At 58.2% G+C, this 16,237-nt stretch overlaps 1 protein-coding gene across 1 annotated transcript; it reads right to left on the bottom strand.

Moving 5' to 3' along the window:
* Nucleotides 1–1,405: 1,405 nt before the first annotated feature.
* On the bottom strand, nucleotides 1,406–14,579 carry SLC16A5 (solute carrier family 16 member 5). The gene is made up of 6 exons (XM_054593257.1): nucleotides 14,412–14,579; nucleotides 13,227–13,411; nucleotides 9,220–9,488; nucleotides 6,465–6,608; nucleotides 3,659–4,468; nucleotides 1,406–2,403 (listed from the first exon to the last, which is right to left on the bottom strand). The coding sequence occupies exons 3-6, from the start codon at nucleotides 9,416–9,418 to the stop codon at nucleotides 2,153–2,155; spliced, it is 1,404 nt and encodes a 467-aa protein (XP_054449232.1). The 5' UTR covers nucleotides 9,419–9,488; nucleotides 13,227–13,411; nucleotides 14,412–14,579; the 3' UTR covers nucleotides 1,406–2,152.
* Between the last annotated feature and the right edge of the window lie 1,658 nt (nucleotides 14,580–16,237).

Genomic DNA, 16,237 nt, shown 5'->3' on the forward strand with positions numbered 1-16,237 from the left:
CTAGTTTTGATTCCTGGTCAGGGCACAGGCCTGAGTTTCGGGTTCTGTCCTCCGCTGGGGCACGTACGAAAGGCAGCTGCTTAGTTTCTCATAGTGATGTTTCTCTCCCTCTCTTCCTCCCTTCCCCTCTTAAAAAAAAATCTTTTTTCAAAAAATCTGTTTTAAGAAAGTAGGCCTATTAAGGGATGCATATTTCAAAGCCTAGTGGCCTCTAGTACCAAAAGCATGAACCTGTTCACCAGCCCCAACTCCCTCCTTTTCTACTCCATGAGGATGGAGGATACAGAACTTGGTAAAATATATCTGAGCTTTTCCCCTTCAGTCCACACTCTGGGGACAATAGCCAAGTGGAGGACGGGGTGGGGAGCCGGAACGCGGTGGAGTTCTTCAGGATCAGACTTTTCAAACTGGAAAAGACTTTAGCTTATCTCGGCCAACCTCCTCCTTTTCTAAAATCCCAGTTTTGGTGAGCAACTTGTCCAAAGTCACACAGTAAATTATGGCAGAGTCAAACACCAACTCAGGCTTCTATCCCAGCCAAGAGCCCTTTTCTTCGCCTCTGCACTACCTTCTTTGGACATAAGGGGGCACTCGTAACAGGGTCCTGGGAAAGACTGACTATTCCCAACGATGCTTATTCACCCCAGCTGGCCATGTGGAGGAGGAAGGCTGGAGTTGGGTCACGAAAATAAAATCAATCCTTCTGATAAGGTTTTCTTGTTGGAGCCCGGTTGAGCCTGATTCAACAAACAAGCTCCCGGGCGTGAGCAGCCCCTGCCAAGCTGGGAGCACAGACGTGGGGGAGGGAGACTTATTCCAGGCCTGTTTTCCTGCTTCATTAGTTCATAGGGTTTACAGCCTGCTGCAGGAGTCGCTTTTGTGTGTAATTCAAACAAACTGTTTTTCTGTTCCCTTGGTTGGTTCCCTTGGCTGGGACAAGCCTGGCTTGATGACAGCAAGCGCCCCTCCCCACCTAGGGATGACCTCAAGGAAGGGCACCAGCAGGGAGAGACAGAGAGAGAGAGAGAGAGAGAGTGTGTGTGTGTGTGTGTGTTGCGGGGATGGGGGAAGCTCTGACCTCCAGGCCGTGGACACAGGCGGGCGGGGGAGCAGGGGCAGACTGGCAGCTGGCCCAGCCAGCTACTTGCCCCAGGGCTGACACCTCTGAGGCAGGGAGAAGGGAAAAGGTCTTCTATTACAAAAGCAGCTCTATTTCCATCGAGGCCCTGGGGCCCTGCCTAGCAATCCTTATCCTCCCTGGTCAGTCCAATGTCTGGCTTCCTCAACCCCAGTGCTTACCTTCCCTGCCAAAATACCAGAGGGGTGGCGGGGCGGCGGGGGGGGGGGGGGGGGGGGGGGCGGCGGGGAGGCGCGCAAAGCAGGAAGGAGACCCTGGAGCAGGCTGTGCAGAATGTGCAGGGGACCCCTCAGACTTGACCGATTCTCGGACTCAAGTCATGTGCTCCCCTCCGATTCTTTGCGCAGACACCAGGACAGGTCCTCCGCCCAACATCTACCCTGTCCAAACCCTGCAGCCAGGCCAGCTCTTCAGCTTGGCCATCCACTGCTGCAAGCCAAGCTCTCTCTCTCACAAGGCCCTTCTTCCCAAGGTTCCGATCAGTCGGGGGCCCAGCAACCTGTGCTGGGAGCAGCCCTAAGGGCAAGGTTTGAGTCACTGGGAGGAAGTGGGCAGGAGGGCTTAGGACAGGTGAGCTCTTTGGAATTGTCTAGACGTCAGAGAAGGGCAAAGAGTTCACATCGGAGGCCTCTGGCTAGACAGGATGATCTGGTGTGGTGAGCTGTAGCAGCAGCAGCGGGCAGCCAGCTGAGCGGAGTCGGGCCTGGCAGACCCAAGCAGGGCTCAGACCCACTTTCCTGGGCCCCACGAACCCTGGTGCCCAAGGGAGAAAAGGGAGGAGGACCCGCTCCTGGATCCGACTCATGGAAGGAACCCTGAGTCTTCAGAGGCCAGCTTCCAAGGCCCCAGCAGCCAGCTGAGTCCCGACGGGCAGAGCCTTGACGGCCTTTGGTTCAGGCTTTCTGGGCGGCACGTCCCCTGGTCAAACAGCTGGATATCCTGTTCTTGGGCTGATGCAGCGGTCACTCACTGACCTCAGGGCTCAGACGCTGGTCACACATGTGATCTTGGGGCTCAGACGCTGGTCACATACATGATTTCAGTCCGCTGCCGCTTCTCACAACTGTCCGTGGCCTCCCCAGTGTGGGCCCGCTCCGGGGCAGCCTCCCTGACCGCTGGCTCCCCCGTGGCCCGGGGGGCCTGCCTCTCCTTTTTCCAAAGGGTGCAGAAGCCGCCACCCATGAAGAGGGCGGCCGAGATGAGGAAGAAGCTTGACATGTAGAAAACGTAGCTGAAGTTATTGTCAGTATTGTCCAGGAGAAACCCTGAAAGAGAGAGCAAGTTAGGCTACTGCCCAGGGCTACCAGCCCTGCACCAAACTGTGCTCCACAAGAGCGGGGACTTTTGCCCCCCGCTCTTTTTATCTCTGTTTTATCCCCAGTCCCAGGAATTGTGGCTGGCACCTAGTAGGCACTCGATAAATAGATGTTAAATGAAAGGGGGAGATGAAACACTAACCTCCTCTGGCCCAGGCCAGGAAGAGTCCCTGGGCCGAAGAGCACTTAGGGGCATGCCTCTTTTACCCTGGTGGCAGGAAGCTGCGAGGACAAGGACCAGTGTAGTCTGGGACATCTGCTTGGCCATGCGCTATCCTCTCCCCCTTCCCTAATACCTCCTTCCAGAGAGCTCTCTCTACTTGCTGGCTTGGGGAAATCCCTTGGGCCTTCCAACTCCACACTGGGGGGGCGGGGGAGGGAAGAGACCCATCATCTTCCGTAATAACCGCAGCCATGTGTTGTCTGTAGACTGCCCCTCCTGGCACCAAAGGCTTCACAAACCTTCCCTTCTGCTCTGAATGGCACGCTGTCAGCTGCTCAGCGAGCCCTCTCACTGGGCTCTGCTTCCATATCTGTGCGTTTCCCTCTGGGCACAGATTGCCATTGTGACCACAAATATATCCCTTTGCTTTTAATTCCCAGTGCTTCCACCAGAAGGGATGTCTCGGGACCCTGTCATGCACACCCTGTGACCGGCACAGGTCCATATTGCAATGGTTGTGGTAGCTGTTCTTTTCTGCATTTTGCAGATGACATTGTGGCTCACAGAAGGCAAATGACTTGGCAGGGTCCCACAGGCAGGAAGCAGGAGAAGCAGGACGTTAATCACAGTAAATCTGGGCATAGGACCTTCTACCAGCTCCCCAGCTAAGCTCTTTCCTGTATAACCTGTGACCCTTACAACAAACCTGCCTGGTAGGCTCTGTTATCTTCCTCACTTTGCTGACAAGAAAACAGAGGTACAGAGAGAAAGACAGACTCAGGTGCCTAATAAGCAAACCCCTACTTTTAACTGTTTAATCTCTGAGTGCCAGCTAGGGAATAGGATGGAGCCAGTCCCTTGGGGCTCTTGGGGAAATCACAGACTCCAAGTCCCTGCGCCTGGGGTGCTGGACAGGGTCCAAATCCATCCAGACTGTTCCCTTTGCCTCACCCCTTTACCCTGCTCTCCCAGGCTGCACCCCCAACCCCCAGCAGTCCTCCCTCCCCCACCCCCACCCCCGCAGCCCCTCCCGGGCCTCACCAGCCATAGGGGGGGAGACTAGGATGGAGATGCTCTCCAGGATGGTGCAGAGGCCCAGGGCCCTGGAGAACCGGCCCATGGGGACAATGTCCATGAGGACCTGGAAGAAGAGGGCGCCAACTACGCTCATGGACACGCTGTACACCAGACAGTAGCCCACCAGCACTCGGAAGTCGGCCGACACCGTGCACACCAGGTTGGTGAGCCCGTTGAGCAGGACTGCTAGGGTGAACAGGTACTTGCGGTAGCTGGCGAAGTTCTTCTGCCCCGCCACCAGCCCAGCCATGGGCCGCAGGAAAATGTTGCTAAAGCCGATGATGGAGATGAGCAGGGCTGCTCTGTGCTCATCCACCCCATGCCGCATGGCATAGGGCACCAGGAAGACATGTGGCAGCGGGAAACCAAGGATCATCCACGTGACCCCCAGCGTGAACACTCGGTAGCCTGCGTTGTGCCACAGGATGTCGAAGGCCAGGTAGTGCAGGACGGCCTGGCCACATGCTGCCAGGCAGCCAGGAGCAGGTGTCTTGGAAGGTGGAGAAGGGCCTTTTCTGGTTTCGAGAGCCACGCTGGGGGCCACTGGCCTCAGGATGGCCCCGCAGACACAGCAGTGGAGAAACACACCACCGAAGATGAGGAAGGTGCCCCTCCAGCCCAGGTCCTCCAGGAGGTAGCGGGCGAGCAGCGGCCAGAGTGTGATGCCCAGGGAGACGCCCACGGAGGCCAGCGCGTTGGCCAGCGCCAGCCGGCGGGTGAAATAGCAGCCCAACACGGTGATGGTGGACTGGAAGCTGAAACACAAGCCCAGGCCTGTGGTGGAAGAGGGGAGGTCAGCTCGAGGGTGTTCTTGGGCCTCCCGCTGCACCCACAGTGGGGATCACAGGGTCCTGTCCCACATCTGGGCGCCTTCCCTTTCAGCCCAGACCCTCCCCCTGCCCCCAGGGACTTGAGTAGGCGGGACCTGCCTTGCCCCTCCCTAGAAGCACCCCTGACCCTCAGATCGGCCATCCCACGGCTGCCAGGGGCACGCCTGTCCCCTCGGCACAGCTCCCGGGCGAGCTTCAAAAACTTAAGCTGAGTCTCTCCCCTGCTTACCACCTTCCACAGACTTCCCGTCCCACCTAGAAAGAAAGCGTTTACTATGCTCTGGAAGGCTCCGCACGGCCTGGCCCCTGGCCACCTCTTGGTTGCCGTCTCAGGCCACTCTCCCTGTCACTCACCACGATGCAGCCACATCAGCTTCTTTCCTTTCCTCTGGACACCAAGCTGCTTCCTACCTCGGGATGTTTGCTGTTTCGGTTCCCTCTGCCAGGAACATACTTCTCCTGCCTCAGCTCAGATGCCACCTCCCCGCCCACTCTGCCTGCCCTGGCACAGCCGAACATTCTAGAGGGAAGGCACACAACCACCCGTGACCCGCGGCCTCGGGGGGGGGCCCTGGGTTGCTCGGGATGCCCGTACATGTGCCTCGTCCATTCACTCTCCTTCCTCCGGGATGCACCCTGGGCGCTCCTCCTCTTTACCTCCACGCCTCACCCCTCACTCCCAGCTGACAGCCTGCCTTCCTGCCTGTGGCGATGGACTGTCTGCATTCCCAGTCCAGGCCAGCCCTGCGCCTTGTCCACGCAAAGGCATCTCCCTCCGGCCATCTCCCCCTCTTGCATCATCCATTTACTCTTTTCTAGATCATTCTCCTTCACTGTTAGTTCTCTCATTAAAAACAAAGCAAAGCCCTCTCTTGATCCCACGGCCTCTCCTGCATCCCGCCCTGTTGCTGTGCTCCCCTTACACTGAAATTTCTTGAAAATGTTTAACATCTCAGATGAATCAAATCTCTCTCCTCCTGTTCTCTTTGGAAACTGTTCCAATCACCTGGCTGGTGTGGCTCAGTGGATTGAGCACTGGCCTGCGAACCAAAGGGTCATAGGATTGATTCCCAGTCAGGGCACAGGCCTGGGTTGCAGGCCAGGTCCCCAGTAGTGGGCGTGCAAGAGGCAACCACACGTTGATGTTTCTCTCCCTCTCTCTAGGAAAAAAATAAGTAAAATCTTTTTAAAAAAAATAAACTGTTCCAGTCAGACCTTTACCCCTGCCTCTGCTCCAGAATTGCCCTTACCCAGGTCTCCAACCTCTACATTGCCAAATCCAAAGGGTCGGGTCCCTGTCCATTGATCCATCAATGGCTTGACACCATTGGTTAATCACTCCCTCTCGAACTTGCTTCATTCCCTTTCTCGAGAAACCTCACCTTCTTGGTTCTCCTACTTCTGTGTCACTTCTCCAAACCCTTGAAATGGCTTCTCATCTCACAACAACTGGGCCTCCGTCCAGCCTGGCCCCTGCACCCTACCAGCCACCGCACTGCTCCTCGACACCTCAGGGTCTTTGCACGGGCTGTTCCCTCTGCCGGGAATGCCCTTCCGCACAGAGCCTGCTGGCAGACTTCCTCCACTAGGTCTCTGCCCGATGGCACCTTCTCTGCTCGCCTTGTTGAAAGCAGTGCCCTCCCCCAACCCTGCGTATCTTTACATTGGGTGTTCTAGATAGTCTACTCTTGTGCTTGTTTCCTCTCTGCCCGCCTTCACCCTCAGCTAAGACACTATCACATCAGCGGCCCTATCTTCTCATGCACTTGTCACGATCAGATATAATCCTTCTCATTCATCTGTTCATCATCCCTCTCTCTCACGGGCTCCCTCATGCACGCAACCCCAGACAGAGGCTGGGAGCTTCGCCTGTCCTGCTCCCTTGAGTCTGGCACTCCAGGGCGGGTGCCCGGTAATTCTCCCAAGGGAGTGGCAATCACCTGTAAAGAATCCTGCTGCGACGTACAGCTGGACGAGGCTGCGGCAGAAGCAACTGGCCACCATGCCCAGGCTGGCCAGCACGCCCCCAAACATCACTGTCACTCGGCAGCCAAAGCGCCCCACCAGAACGCTGCACAGGGGTCCTGTGGGGTAGAGGCGGGAGGGGCAGGGATGAGAAGCCAGCCAGCAGGGGGCAGCTGGCTGAGCGGGTCTGGAGGGAGGGGCTGAGTGAAGCTGGGTGGGGGTTCCAGCAGGACCCGGCCAGGAGCGTAAGAGGGCATCAGGCCTGGAGCCCGCAGGTCTGGGTCCTGAAACCCGCTCTGCCGCAGACTGGCCACGTGGCCTGGGCAAGGCTGTCCCTCCCTGGCTTAGTGTCCTCCACCACGGAATGAGGGATCAGGCTGGGAGATGGCTGACCAGGGGTGCGGTGAGGTGCCGCCAGCGGTCAGTTTGACCCAGACCAGGGTCCCCGGAGGTGCAGACCAAGGACTCTGCTGCAATGACCTGCGGCTGCTGCCAGCCGGGTGAAACAGGACTGGCTCATGACCCAGCTGAGTGCTCCTCACTGGGGGTCTTTCTCAGAGGGTAGGGATCCTGGGCCTCTAAGTCGTGGGAGCACCCCCGGCCCCTGCTCCTACCCCATCCTCAAGAAGACTGGCCACAGCCCTCCCTCCAACCTCCCACCCGTCCAGGGTGGGCAGCTGGGGCCCCGGGCCACTCTGCAGCCCCTCGCCTCCAAAGATGGTGTGGGGTCCCTTCTCCCTGCCCCCACCACCTCCAGCCCCCACCAGTCTTGTACCCAGATGTCTGGCTTCTGTCTGGAGAAGGGCCAGTTTTCCTCCACCCCACCCCCACCCCACCCCGAGTGGCTTTCTTCCGGCCCAGGCCCGGAGGGGTAGAAAGGAGCCAGTCCTAGCCGGCTGCTTGACACTTTGCAAGGTCCCATTCACTGAGTGCCCTGCCCCCAGAGACACGTAATGGAGTTTCGAGAGAGCGAGGGCGAACACAAGGCCTGGGTGTGGGTGCACCGCAGGCGTTTGGGGTGGAGAGGGCGTGTTAGGGTGCGAGCCGGTATGAATTTGGGAGTGAAGAGACAGGGAGCAGCGCATCCTCAGAGGCAGCCCGGCAGAGGCAGCTGCGGGGGGGCGGGGAACTCTCTGAAGAGGACATGACCTCCACCCCACACATCTCCCCACTGCCAGGCTTTGACCCGGCTTAGGAAAGGTGATATTGGGAAAAGCCCTGAGTCATGGGTTAAGGGCGGGGCTGGGACATGTGCCAACTCAGCTGAGGGTGCCATGTTGGGGCACTGGGTATTTCTTTGGCAGGGGCGCTGCTTCTGCCCTGAACTCACTCTGCAGCCTTGGACAGGCCTTGGACTTTGTGCTCGCTTGCTTTCCTCAAAATGTGTAGGAGCAGGGTACATTTAGGATTGATGAGCCTTTCACATCTACGATTTCTATCACACTCTGAGTGAGCATGGGCTAAAGGTGTGGATGTGCGTGAGACAGACAAGACGGGTCACAAGCCAACCGAAATGTTGGAGAGCCTGCTAGGGGACAGCGAGTCTAAAGCTGGCTAGGGAGTCGGGGTTCCCACTGGGTGCCCGGCTCCCAGAGCCTGGCCCCGACGCCCTTCTGACCAGGTGGCAGGAACCCTCTGCGGTTCCCACACCTGCACCAGGCTTGCAGGTGAAGGAGTCATGAGGTCTGGGTCAGGCCTGGCCTTTCCCCTTACCCTGAGCCCATGCCCTGAGTGACAGATTGAACAGTCCTTCCAGCAAAGGTATGACCTCCTTTCCAGCTGCCAGGGAGGAACTGGAAGAACAAGCAGGCTTCTGGTGCCAGGTGGAGGGAGCAGCAGGAGGTGGGCTGGGGAGGAGGACAGATAGGACAAGCACACCCCCACGTGGGGGGACCCTGCGGCTCATCAGACCCCATTCCAGTTGGCCAGGCCCCGCCCCCCCCCCCCCCCCCCAAGGCTGCGGTCTGTGGCATCTCCTTGAAGAGCCCTCAGAACTGAGCCCAAGGCTACGGTGGAGAACCCTCCTGGGCGGCCCCTGGCCTTCCCCTCCGCTGGGGTCAGGGTGGGGCGGTCAGTCAGGGAGGAGCCAACCAGGAAACGAGGGAGCTCCCTTCCCTCCTTCTCCCAGCCCTTCCCCTCTGCTTCTTGGTGAGAGACAGGGCTCTTGCCCTGTCCCCATCTTGCTCTTGGTGTCTTCAAAGAGCCCGCTCCCCGTCCTGAAGCCCGTGAAGGTCTCCAGAGTATGAAGCATTCACGCCGCTTAGGTTTCCACTCTGAGCACTGCTGAGTGTCATGTGCTCTTCCCTACGATAACATGCGGGAGGTAGGCAGGATGCTGGGCGCTACTCCCACAGGGCAGGGTAGAAACCGAGGTTCAGGGCAATCTCCCAGCTGCACCCCAGGCTTCTCCTCCTCCTCCTCCTCCTCCTCCTACTCCTCGAGTCTGGATCCATCCTTCAGGGGCCCCCGAGAGGACTGGCTGTGTATCTTAGGCTCCTCCCTGCCTTTGCCCGCCAAAGCCCAGCCCAGCCCTGCGGGATTCCAGCCCAGCCAGGCGGGATTCCAGTCAGGGGAGTGGGCCCCACGAAATCAGGTGAAATCTTAAGAATTCACCTGGACAGGCAAAGCCTGTGGCTGCGGAGAGGGGGACCCAGGAGGCCAGGGAGGTCATGGCTTTCCCCCACTGCCCCTCTCCCCTCCCCCGCTCCCGGGCCCCCACAGGCTGCTTACCGCCAGCGTGGAGCATGGCTGTCAGGATGGAGGGGAACCAGGAGGTCTCGCTGTTGCTGGCCCGGAACTCATGCTGCAGCTCAGTGAAGAAGATGCCAAGGCACGTGGGGAAGCCCAGGGTGAGGCCCTGGGCCACCACGGAGGCCAGCAGGACAACCCAGGCCCAGCAGCCCTCGGCGCGTTCCAGGGCCCGGGGCATCCTCTGCTGGGAGTGCTGCGACAGCCTCGCCCCACAGCCTTGCCACCACTGCTACCAGGGCCTGGGCCACCTGGGGAGGGGAGGGGGTGAAGCTGCCAGCACTCCCCCGGCTCACCTGCCACCCTTCCTGGGCGGCTGAAACCGTCCTTTGCTCTTGTCTCAGCACCAGGTACTGGAGGAGCACCACCCATTCTGGGAGGTGGCCAGAGGCCCACGCGTTGGCCTTGGCACCTCCTTTCACCCATTTTCCAGGGCCAGCCTGGCAGGAGGGGCAGGCAAGTGAGGGATCAGTGGGACAAAGCAGCTGAGTGGAATTCTTTCCAGTCTAACATTGCTTGGTGGCAGCAGTGGGGGTTTCCTGGCCGGGCCTTGGGCCACACACAGAGCAGGCACCCAGGAACCGCTTGTAGAAGGGAGCAAGTCTCTAGGGCCAGCACAGTTCCTTAAGAAGCTGGCTTTCCAGCACACACACACTTTGGCAATGCCACGCTGACAGCAAAGTTCACTGCCAGTGCTCCTGTAAAGGTCAAGGTGAGCAAGCTGGTGCCGGGCGCAGCCAGGGAATGAACCCAGGGCGGCTTCACAAGGGCCCAGACAAGCAGTTTCCCGAGAGAAGGCAGGGGTCTCATCGGCAGCGCTCCGAAAGCGCCCCACAGCGCTCCTGCTACAGAGCCACGGCCAAGAACCCAGTTCCACGTTCACGCTGAGTAACGACCTGCCATCTGCAAGGGCTTCTCCGAGTGTCCCCATACACATCACACAGACGCACACACACGCACACACTCACAAATGCATACACACTCACAGGTAGACACATTTCAAGACATACGCTCACACATGCACATATGTAGACATGCACTTACATAGGCACACACAGGGAAGCCCAAAGGCATACAGATGCACGCACACACATGCTGCATACACAGACAGACACATCCCCCCCTCGCATCTTTTTTTTTTTTTTAACTGTCATTTTTATTCAGACACGTACAAAAACAAAACACAACACTTCGGTGAGATAACCCCAGTTTCCTATCCAATGGGACAGAGACCTGAAGAGGGTCCTTTCTATTCCGACCAGAAGCTTCCCATTATTTGGTGAGAAAGTTCCTAAAAGTGGCTCTTTTTGGGACCCTTGTGACTGTCCCTTGGATAAGAAGTGGAGATCATTTACAACACATGTAGGATTCGGTTTACATGAAGATGTCTGGTTAATTTTTCCTTCTGACCACTCCCTTCCTGAGAGGGGTCGTCTGGGCACAGGAGGCTGGTTGTTGGGATTAGATTTAATTCAGTGCAAACACAAGTGCTCTTCTGAGGGCTCCGACTCATTTGAATCCTGGACCTGTCAATCTCTTTAAAGTGCGGTTCCTTGTTTGTAAAATGGGACAAGACCTAGGTCACAGAATTGGCGTTAAGGTTTCAGACGACATAGGTAGTTTAGCACAATGCCTGGTGTAAAAGTAAATGCTCAATAGTCATCATTAATATCTACTCCTAACTTCTTTATTCCACAAGATTTTAAGCTTCCTGTTCTTTCCAGGGGGTTAGAATGATAGCCAAAATGTTATTTTCCCCTGCCAGGTTTTGCCCCTTTTCTCTCTCCGCCTTAGATGTCTCATGGGAAATAAAGGCACACTTTAAAGCATCGTCTCATCAGGTTAGAGTCTTGAAAGGGACATGATATGGAAGTAATCATATGGATACAGGACGTGATATGGGAGTAATCCTTCGTATCTCCAGGGCGTTCCCCTGAGGAAGCAGAGGAATGGGCTTGGGAAAGCACACAAAACAGGAGAAACCTTCTTCTTTCCAGGGATTGGGAAAGAGAAGAAAGTGCACAGCTGGCTACATATCAAAAGAACTTTGTGTCGGAGTGTTTTAAAGCCTCCAAAGGTTGAATGGAATTGTCTAGGACTGAGGGGGAAATGGGACTGAGACCTTGGAGGGAGAGGGACTAGGAAGAAGAGGGGTACCCTCTAGAGGCACTAGCTGCCATCCAATGCTCCCGGAGGACCTCAGGGAGCAGGCCCCCCTCGCATCTTTAGCTCAGTACTGTCTTAGCTCCTTGCCACCACCAGGCCACTCCCCCTCATCACAGAGGCCGCCATAACCAGACCTAGAAGTTCAAGTCCCCTCCCCCGAGGCAGAGCCCTCTCCAGCCCCCTTGCCGCAGGCTGGCTCTCCTCTGCGCCCTCTGACTTCACCTGCACACAGGGCTCCAGGTTCAGCAGGCCGTGGGAGCAACCTCTGCCGCCATGAAGCCAGGCTCCCTTGAGCGACTGTTCCCACAGCCTCCCTCCTTTTTGCCCCAGGTCCAGGGAGAATCCATGGAAACCCAGTAAAACTCTGAGAAATATGACCCCCCCCCAACTTCCTGCCAGCCCATGCCTGTCCCCCAGGCCCAGCAGCTGTAAAATGGCACCTCAGTGGGACCCACCCTAAAATGACTCCTTTCCATGCTCCAGTTCCTTCTCAGGGCACAGCCCTGCCAAGGTGAGCGACCCCTTCACCCCAGCCTCAGGGTGTGGGGGTGTGTGTGCTCGCGCATGGCCTTGTGTGGGCCAGAAGCACCTCCTGGCCTCCTGGCTCCTGCCAATGACACCAGCCCTAGAGACCCCCTCAGCCCAGCTTCAGGCTGGGGAAGCCTCCGCTACGGCCCCTCCAGCAAGCTGGCTCTCGTCCCTTCCACGATTTCTGTTCCCTCAGCAAATGGAAAGGCCACCAATGCCACTTGATCCTCTCTACAGTGACCTGAATGTCAGTCTCCACACGCTCCTCCGTAGCTCACCCCTCCTCCCGGACACATCCTGGCCCCTCACCCTTCTGTGACCTGCCATCTTCCAGTCTTCCTCCCGGAAGGGCCACCAGCCTTCCTCTGCAGCCCTCGCCCCTCCTGCCCTGCCCTCCCTGCCGGCCTGGCACTCCCAAGCTCCAGGGCCCTGCCTGTCCCCCTTCAGGGCGGCAGCACACTGTCACTGACCAAGAGGTGGCAGGGAGGAGGGGAGGCTGGAGAAAAGACAGGAGGGGTCTTGGTGGCTGGACCCCGGCCACCAGTCCCCCCTCATGGCCCTTGTCTCTTCTCCTTCATTCTTGCCCTGCCCCTCCATGGAGAGGTCTTTTTGGCACCCTGCTCAGCAGCCACTTCTCTGGGCAGTACCTTTGGGGACTTTTGCCCAGGGTTCTGCCTTTCACTCCGCACCCACCTTCCCTCCCGAAACTTTCAGCGTGGCCGGCTCTTCACAGCCCCTCCTCCCAGGGGCTCCCGGGACAATCAGAGTCTAGAAACCGCTAAGCACCTCTGCCCGCTTGTTGCTGGCAGCCGCCCAGTTCTGGGGACCCCTGGCGTCCTCCTGGGAGCTTCCTGACAGATCCAGTCTTCCTGGGGAGGAGAGGGCCTTCCCCTCCCACACCCCCAGCAACTCCCAGGCCACACACGAACCTCTTAAGCCCAGCCCCCTTGCCCAGCAAGCTGCCCGCCCCCCCCCCCCCCACCACCACCAGCTTGGCTACAGCGGTGGTTCCTCTGCAGTCCTTGGCCTGAAAGAAGTCTGCTTCTTCCTTAAAGATTCAGCCCTGGCGGCACCCCTAGGAAGCTACCCTGACCCCCACCCCCGGCTGGGATAGATGCCTTCCCGTTTTCTCTCCCTAATAGTGGTTTTCATACTGCACTGGAGCGGTGCGATCCTTTGTTTATCGTGTGCCCCCCCGCCCCTAGCCCCCCCTTTTACACCCTAAGTGAGGATCTGTTCATGAACTCCCACCCAGCCTCTGGCAGAGCCCCAAAAATAATATGAATGTGACCCACCTGTGTTCCCCAGAAGGCAGGCAAGTCCAGGACCAAGGGCGACCTGGCTTTCTGGCAGACACATCCATTCCAGAAGACTGGAACAGAGCAGAGACGAGACGGGGCTGGGGACTCTGGCTTTGCCTCTGCCCCAGCAGCGAGGTGATCTTGCCTTTGTACTGGGAACCATGTGTCACCATCGCCACCTGCCACGTGGTCGGGACCAGGGAGATGTGGCTGAAGATAACCTCACTCGTACCTCCTGACACAGGAGGGGAGCCGCTTTCCAGGCAGCTGCCCACTCAGCCTCCAGGGACACCCCGGCTCCCCTACCCAGAGGAGAGCGCTTCACACCCAGGTGACAACGCCAAGGTGACATTTCTTATCCTCCCAGCATCACACAGCGTCCCGGCTGTTTTGAGAGCTCCCGATCAGAGGCCTCGCTAGGCCCTCGCAATTCTTCCCTGCCGATCTGAGTTTGCCGGCGCGGTCAGAGGGGTGAGCGGATGCTCTCACGCAGGGGTCTCTTCCTTTCTTCCTCTCCCCTGCTCTCTTCCCACCGTGAGGGGAAAAACAGGAGCCACGGGCCCCAGAGCGCGAGAGGATGGGCAGCCCCCGGAGGCCCCCTCCGTCACCAGGCCACACACACGCGCCAGGCTGGAGGAAGCCGCGCCTGGAGCTCGGGACACACGCCGGCAGCGGCAGTGGGGCTCCCCGCTGGGCCCGGAGAGCCCCAAGAGCAGCTTGAACTTGGGGCTGACCAGCCCTCAAACCCCTGCACCTAGAGGGCCCCGGAAAGAAGGAGGCAATTCCAGAGATTGGCGAACTGGGGCAAGTCCCCCTGTCCCTTCTCGGCCCCCGAAAGTGCCCCACTTTTCCCACAGGGGCCGGCTGACCACAGCCTGCAGGGAGATGGGATGGGCAAGAGAAACCCACGACCTCTCCTCACCCCGGGCCGTGTCCCTGCCCTCGGGATCTAGTTTCCTCTGGGCTTCCCACCCTCGGCTGGACGGAGCCGCTCCGGGTGGGGTTTCGGGCGTCCAGGTCAGTTCAGGCCAGGCCTCGGGGCTGCCCGCCCCGTAATATCCCCTGCCGCAGAGGGCGAGGAGTGGCTTTGGAGAGACCCCCCTCGGGAAGGGAGTCCCCAGCCACCCAGGGCTGTGGGAGCCCAAGACCCGGGACAAAAAGGCTTTTCCAGATCCTCACCCTCGACAGGCGGGAAGGGGCCCGGGAGGCCCAGAGCGGGCGGGTCTGCCCCGCGCGGACGGAGACCCCGGCGGGGGGCGCCTTGGGGGCCGTGGGGGGCCCGGGAGCCCGCTTCCCGGCTCGCACGGGCCCGGCGCACCGACAGCTCCGCTCCAGCCAAGCGCGGCTTCCGGCGGCCGGTCCCTCCCGCGGGGCCCGGCCTGGAGCCGCCGGCCGGGGGAGGCGGGCCGCAGGGCGTGGGTGGGTGGGACCACCTCGGAGCCTCCGGGTGTTGGGGGCGGAAGGCCTGGCCAGGATGTGGGAGGGCGTGGCGGGGCGTGGCCAGGACCGCCACCCTGCTCCCAGCCGGGTCGCCTCCTCCGAGGGGCCGGGGCCTGACCTCGGCGCAGCGGGTTCATTTTCATGTCGTTAGCATGTGATTTGCATAGACCATAGGCTCACTCTGCAGCTTCCCGATTTTACAGTTCAGGGTTCAGTGGGGAGGGTCCCTTTTTTGGGGACTTTAGATGCCCAGGGGTCCTTCCAACGCCAGCCTGGAGCTTGGAGGGCCACACCCAGTGGAACCTAGGCAGGCAGCTGTGGGGGAGCAGAGCAGACAACGAAGCCCCTCAGCCCTGGGAGCCGCTCAGGACACGCCCACCACATCCTGAGACGCCCGCAGAACCGCAGGGCCTCCGCCTTGCCCTCCGCGAGCCAGCCCTCCCTGTGCATTGTTCAAAACGTGTTCAGCTACGGCAGAACTACAGTAATTAAGACTGTGGTACTGGCCTAAGGGTAGACACGTAGATCCATGGGATCGAACTGAGAATAAAGCCTTACATTATGGTCAACTGATTTTCCATAAGAGTGCTGAGACAATTCAATGAGGGAAGATCGGTCTCCTCAGCACATGGTGCTGGAACGACTGGACATCCACATGTGGAAGAATGAAGTGGACTTCTAACTCGCACCATGTACAGGAAAAAAAGGATCATAGTTGGAAATGTGAGAATTAAAACGATAAAACTCGTAGAAGAAAACATAGGAGTAAATTTTCATGATCTTGGGCTAGTCAATGGATTTTTAAATATGACACCAAAAAGCACAAGTAACAAAGGGAAAAAACACACAAATTGGATATCAACAGAATGAAAAACTTTTGTGCACCAAAGGACACCACCAGGAAAGTGAAAAGATAACTTGAAGGATGGGGAAATATTTGCAAATCATGCAGCAGATAAGGGACTTCATAAGGGAGAATTGTTACAACTCAGCAATAAAAAGACAACCTCATTCAAAGTGGGCAAAGGCTCTGAGGAGATCGTTCTCCGAAGAAGACATACAGTTGGCCAACAAGCACATGAGAAAAGGTGTTCCATATCCCTAGTCATCCGGGAAGTGCAAATCAAACCACGAGGAGATACCACGTACCACACACGAGGATAACTTAGTTTGTAGGTGTTTCACATGGGAGACACGTGCGCCAGCTTGTAAGGCATGTCTTAGATGTAAGTCATCACTCTACATGTGGTTTGTTTCTTTGCCAACTGTCTCAGTGCTGGGGTTGGCTCTGACACGGGAGGATATTCGATTTTAACTTGAAGGTCTCTGGATATAAACACTAGGAAGAGGGGGCGGGATCTATTAAGATTTATCTTACTATCCTGCAGAGATGAGCCCAGACCTTGGGAGGCCCTGAATGGGGGACAGAGAGAGGATATACTTGGGGGTCTGAACCTCTTGACACTCCTTATCCCAGCCTGGCCAGGCACTGTGCGGGGCGGTGCCCACCCTGGGTACTCAGAACAGGCCGCACGCGGCCTTCCACCCCGTCGCTGGGTTCTCTG

This window comes from Pteronotus mesoamericanus, unplaced genomic scaffold, assembly GCF_021234165.1.
Source record: "Pteronotus mesoamericanus isolate MK-2021 breed Mesoamerican mustached bat unplaced genomic scaffold, CSHL_Meso_final scaffold_408, whole genome shotgun sequence".
In the NCBI taxonomy this organism is placed as follows: Eukaryota; Metazoa; Chordata; class Mammalia; order Chiroptera; family Mormoopidae; genus Pteronotus; species Pteronotus mesoamericanus.

What these genes read in the sequence shown, in the direction of transcription:
- SLC16A5 (XM_054593257.1), bottom strand. Translation starts at nt 9,418, where the DNA reads ATGCCCCGGGCCCTGGAACGCGCCGAGGGCTGCTGGGCCTGGGTTGTC. An exon ending in AGCCATGCTCCACGCTGGCG is followed by an intron (nt 6,609 to 9,219) that starts GTAAGCAGCCTG and finishes TCTACCCCACAG; the next exon opens with GACCCCTGTGCAGCGTTCTG. An exon ending in CGCAGCAGGATTCTTTACAG is followed by an intron (nt 4,469 to 6,464) that starts GTGATTGCCACT and finishes CTTCCACCACAG; the next exon opens with GCCTGGGCTTGTGTTTCAGC.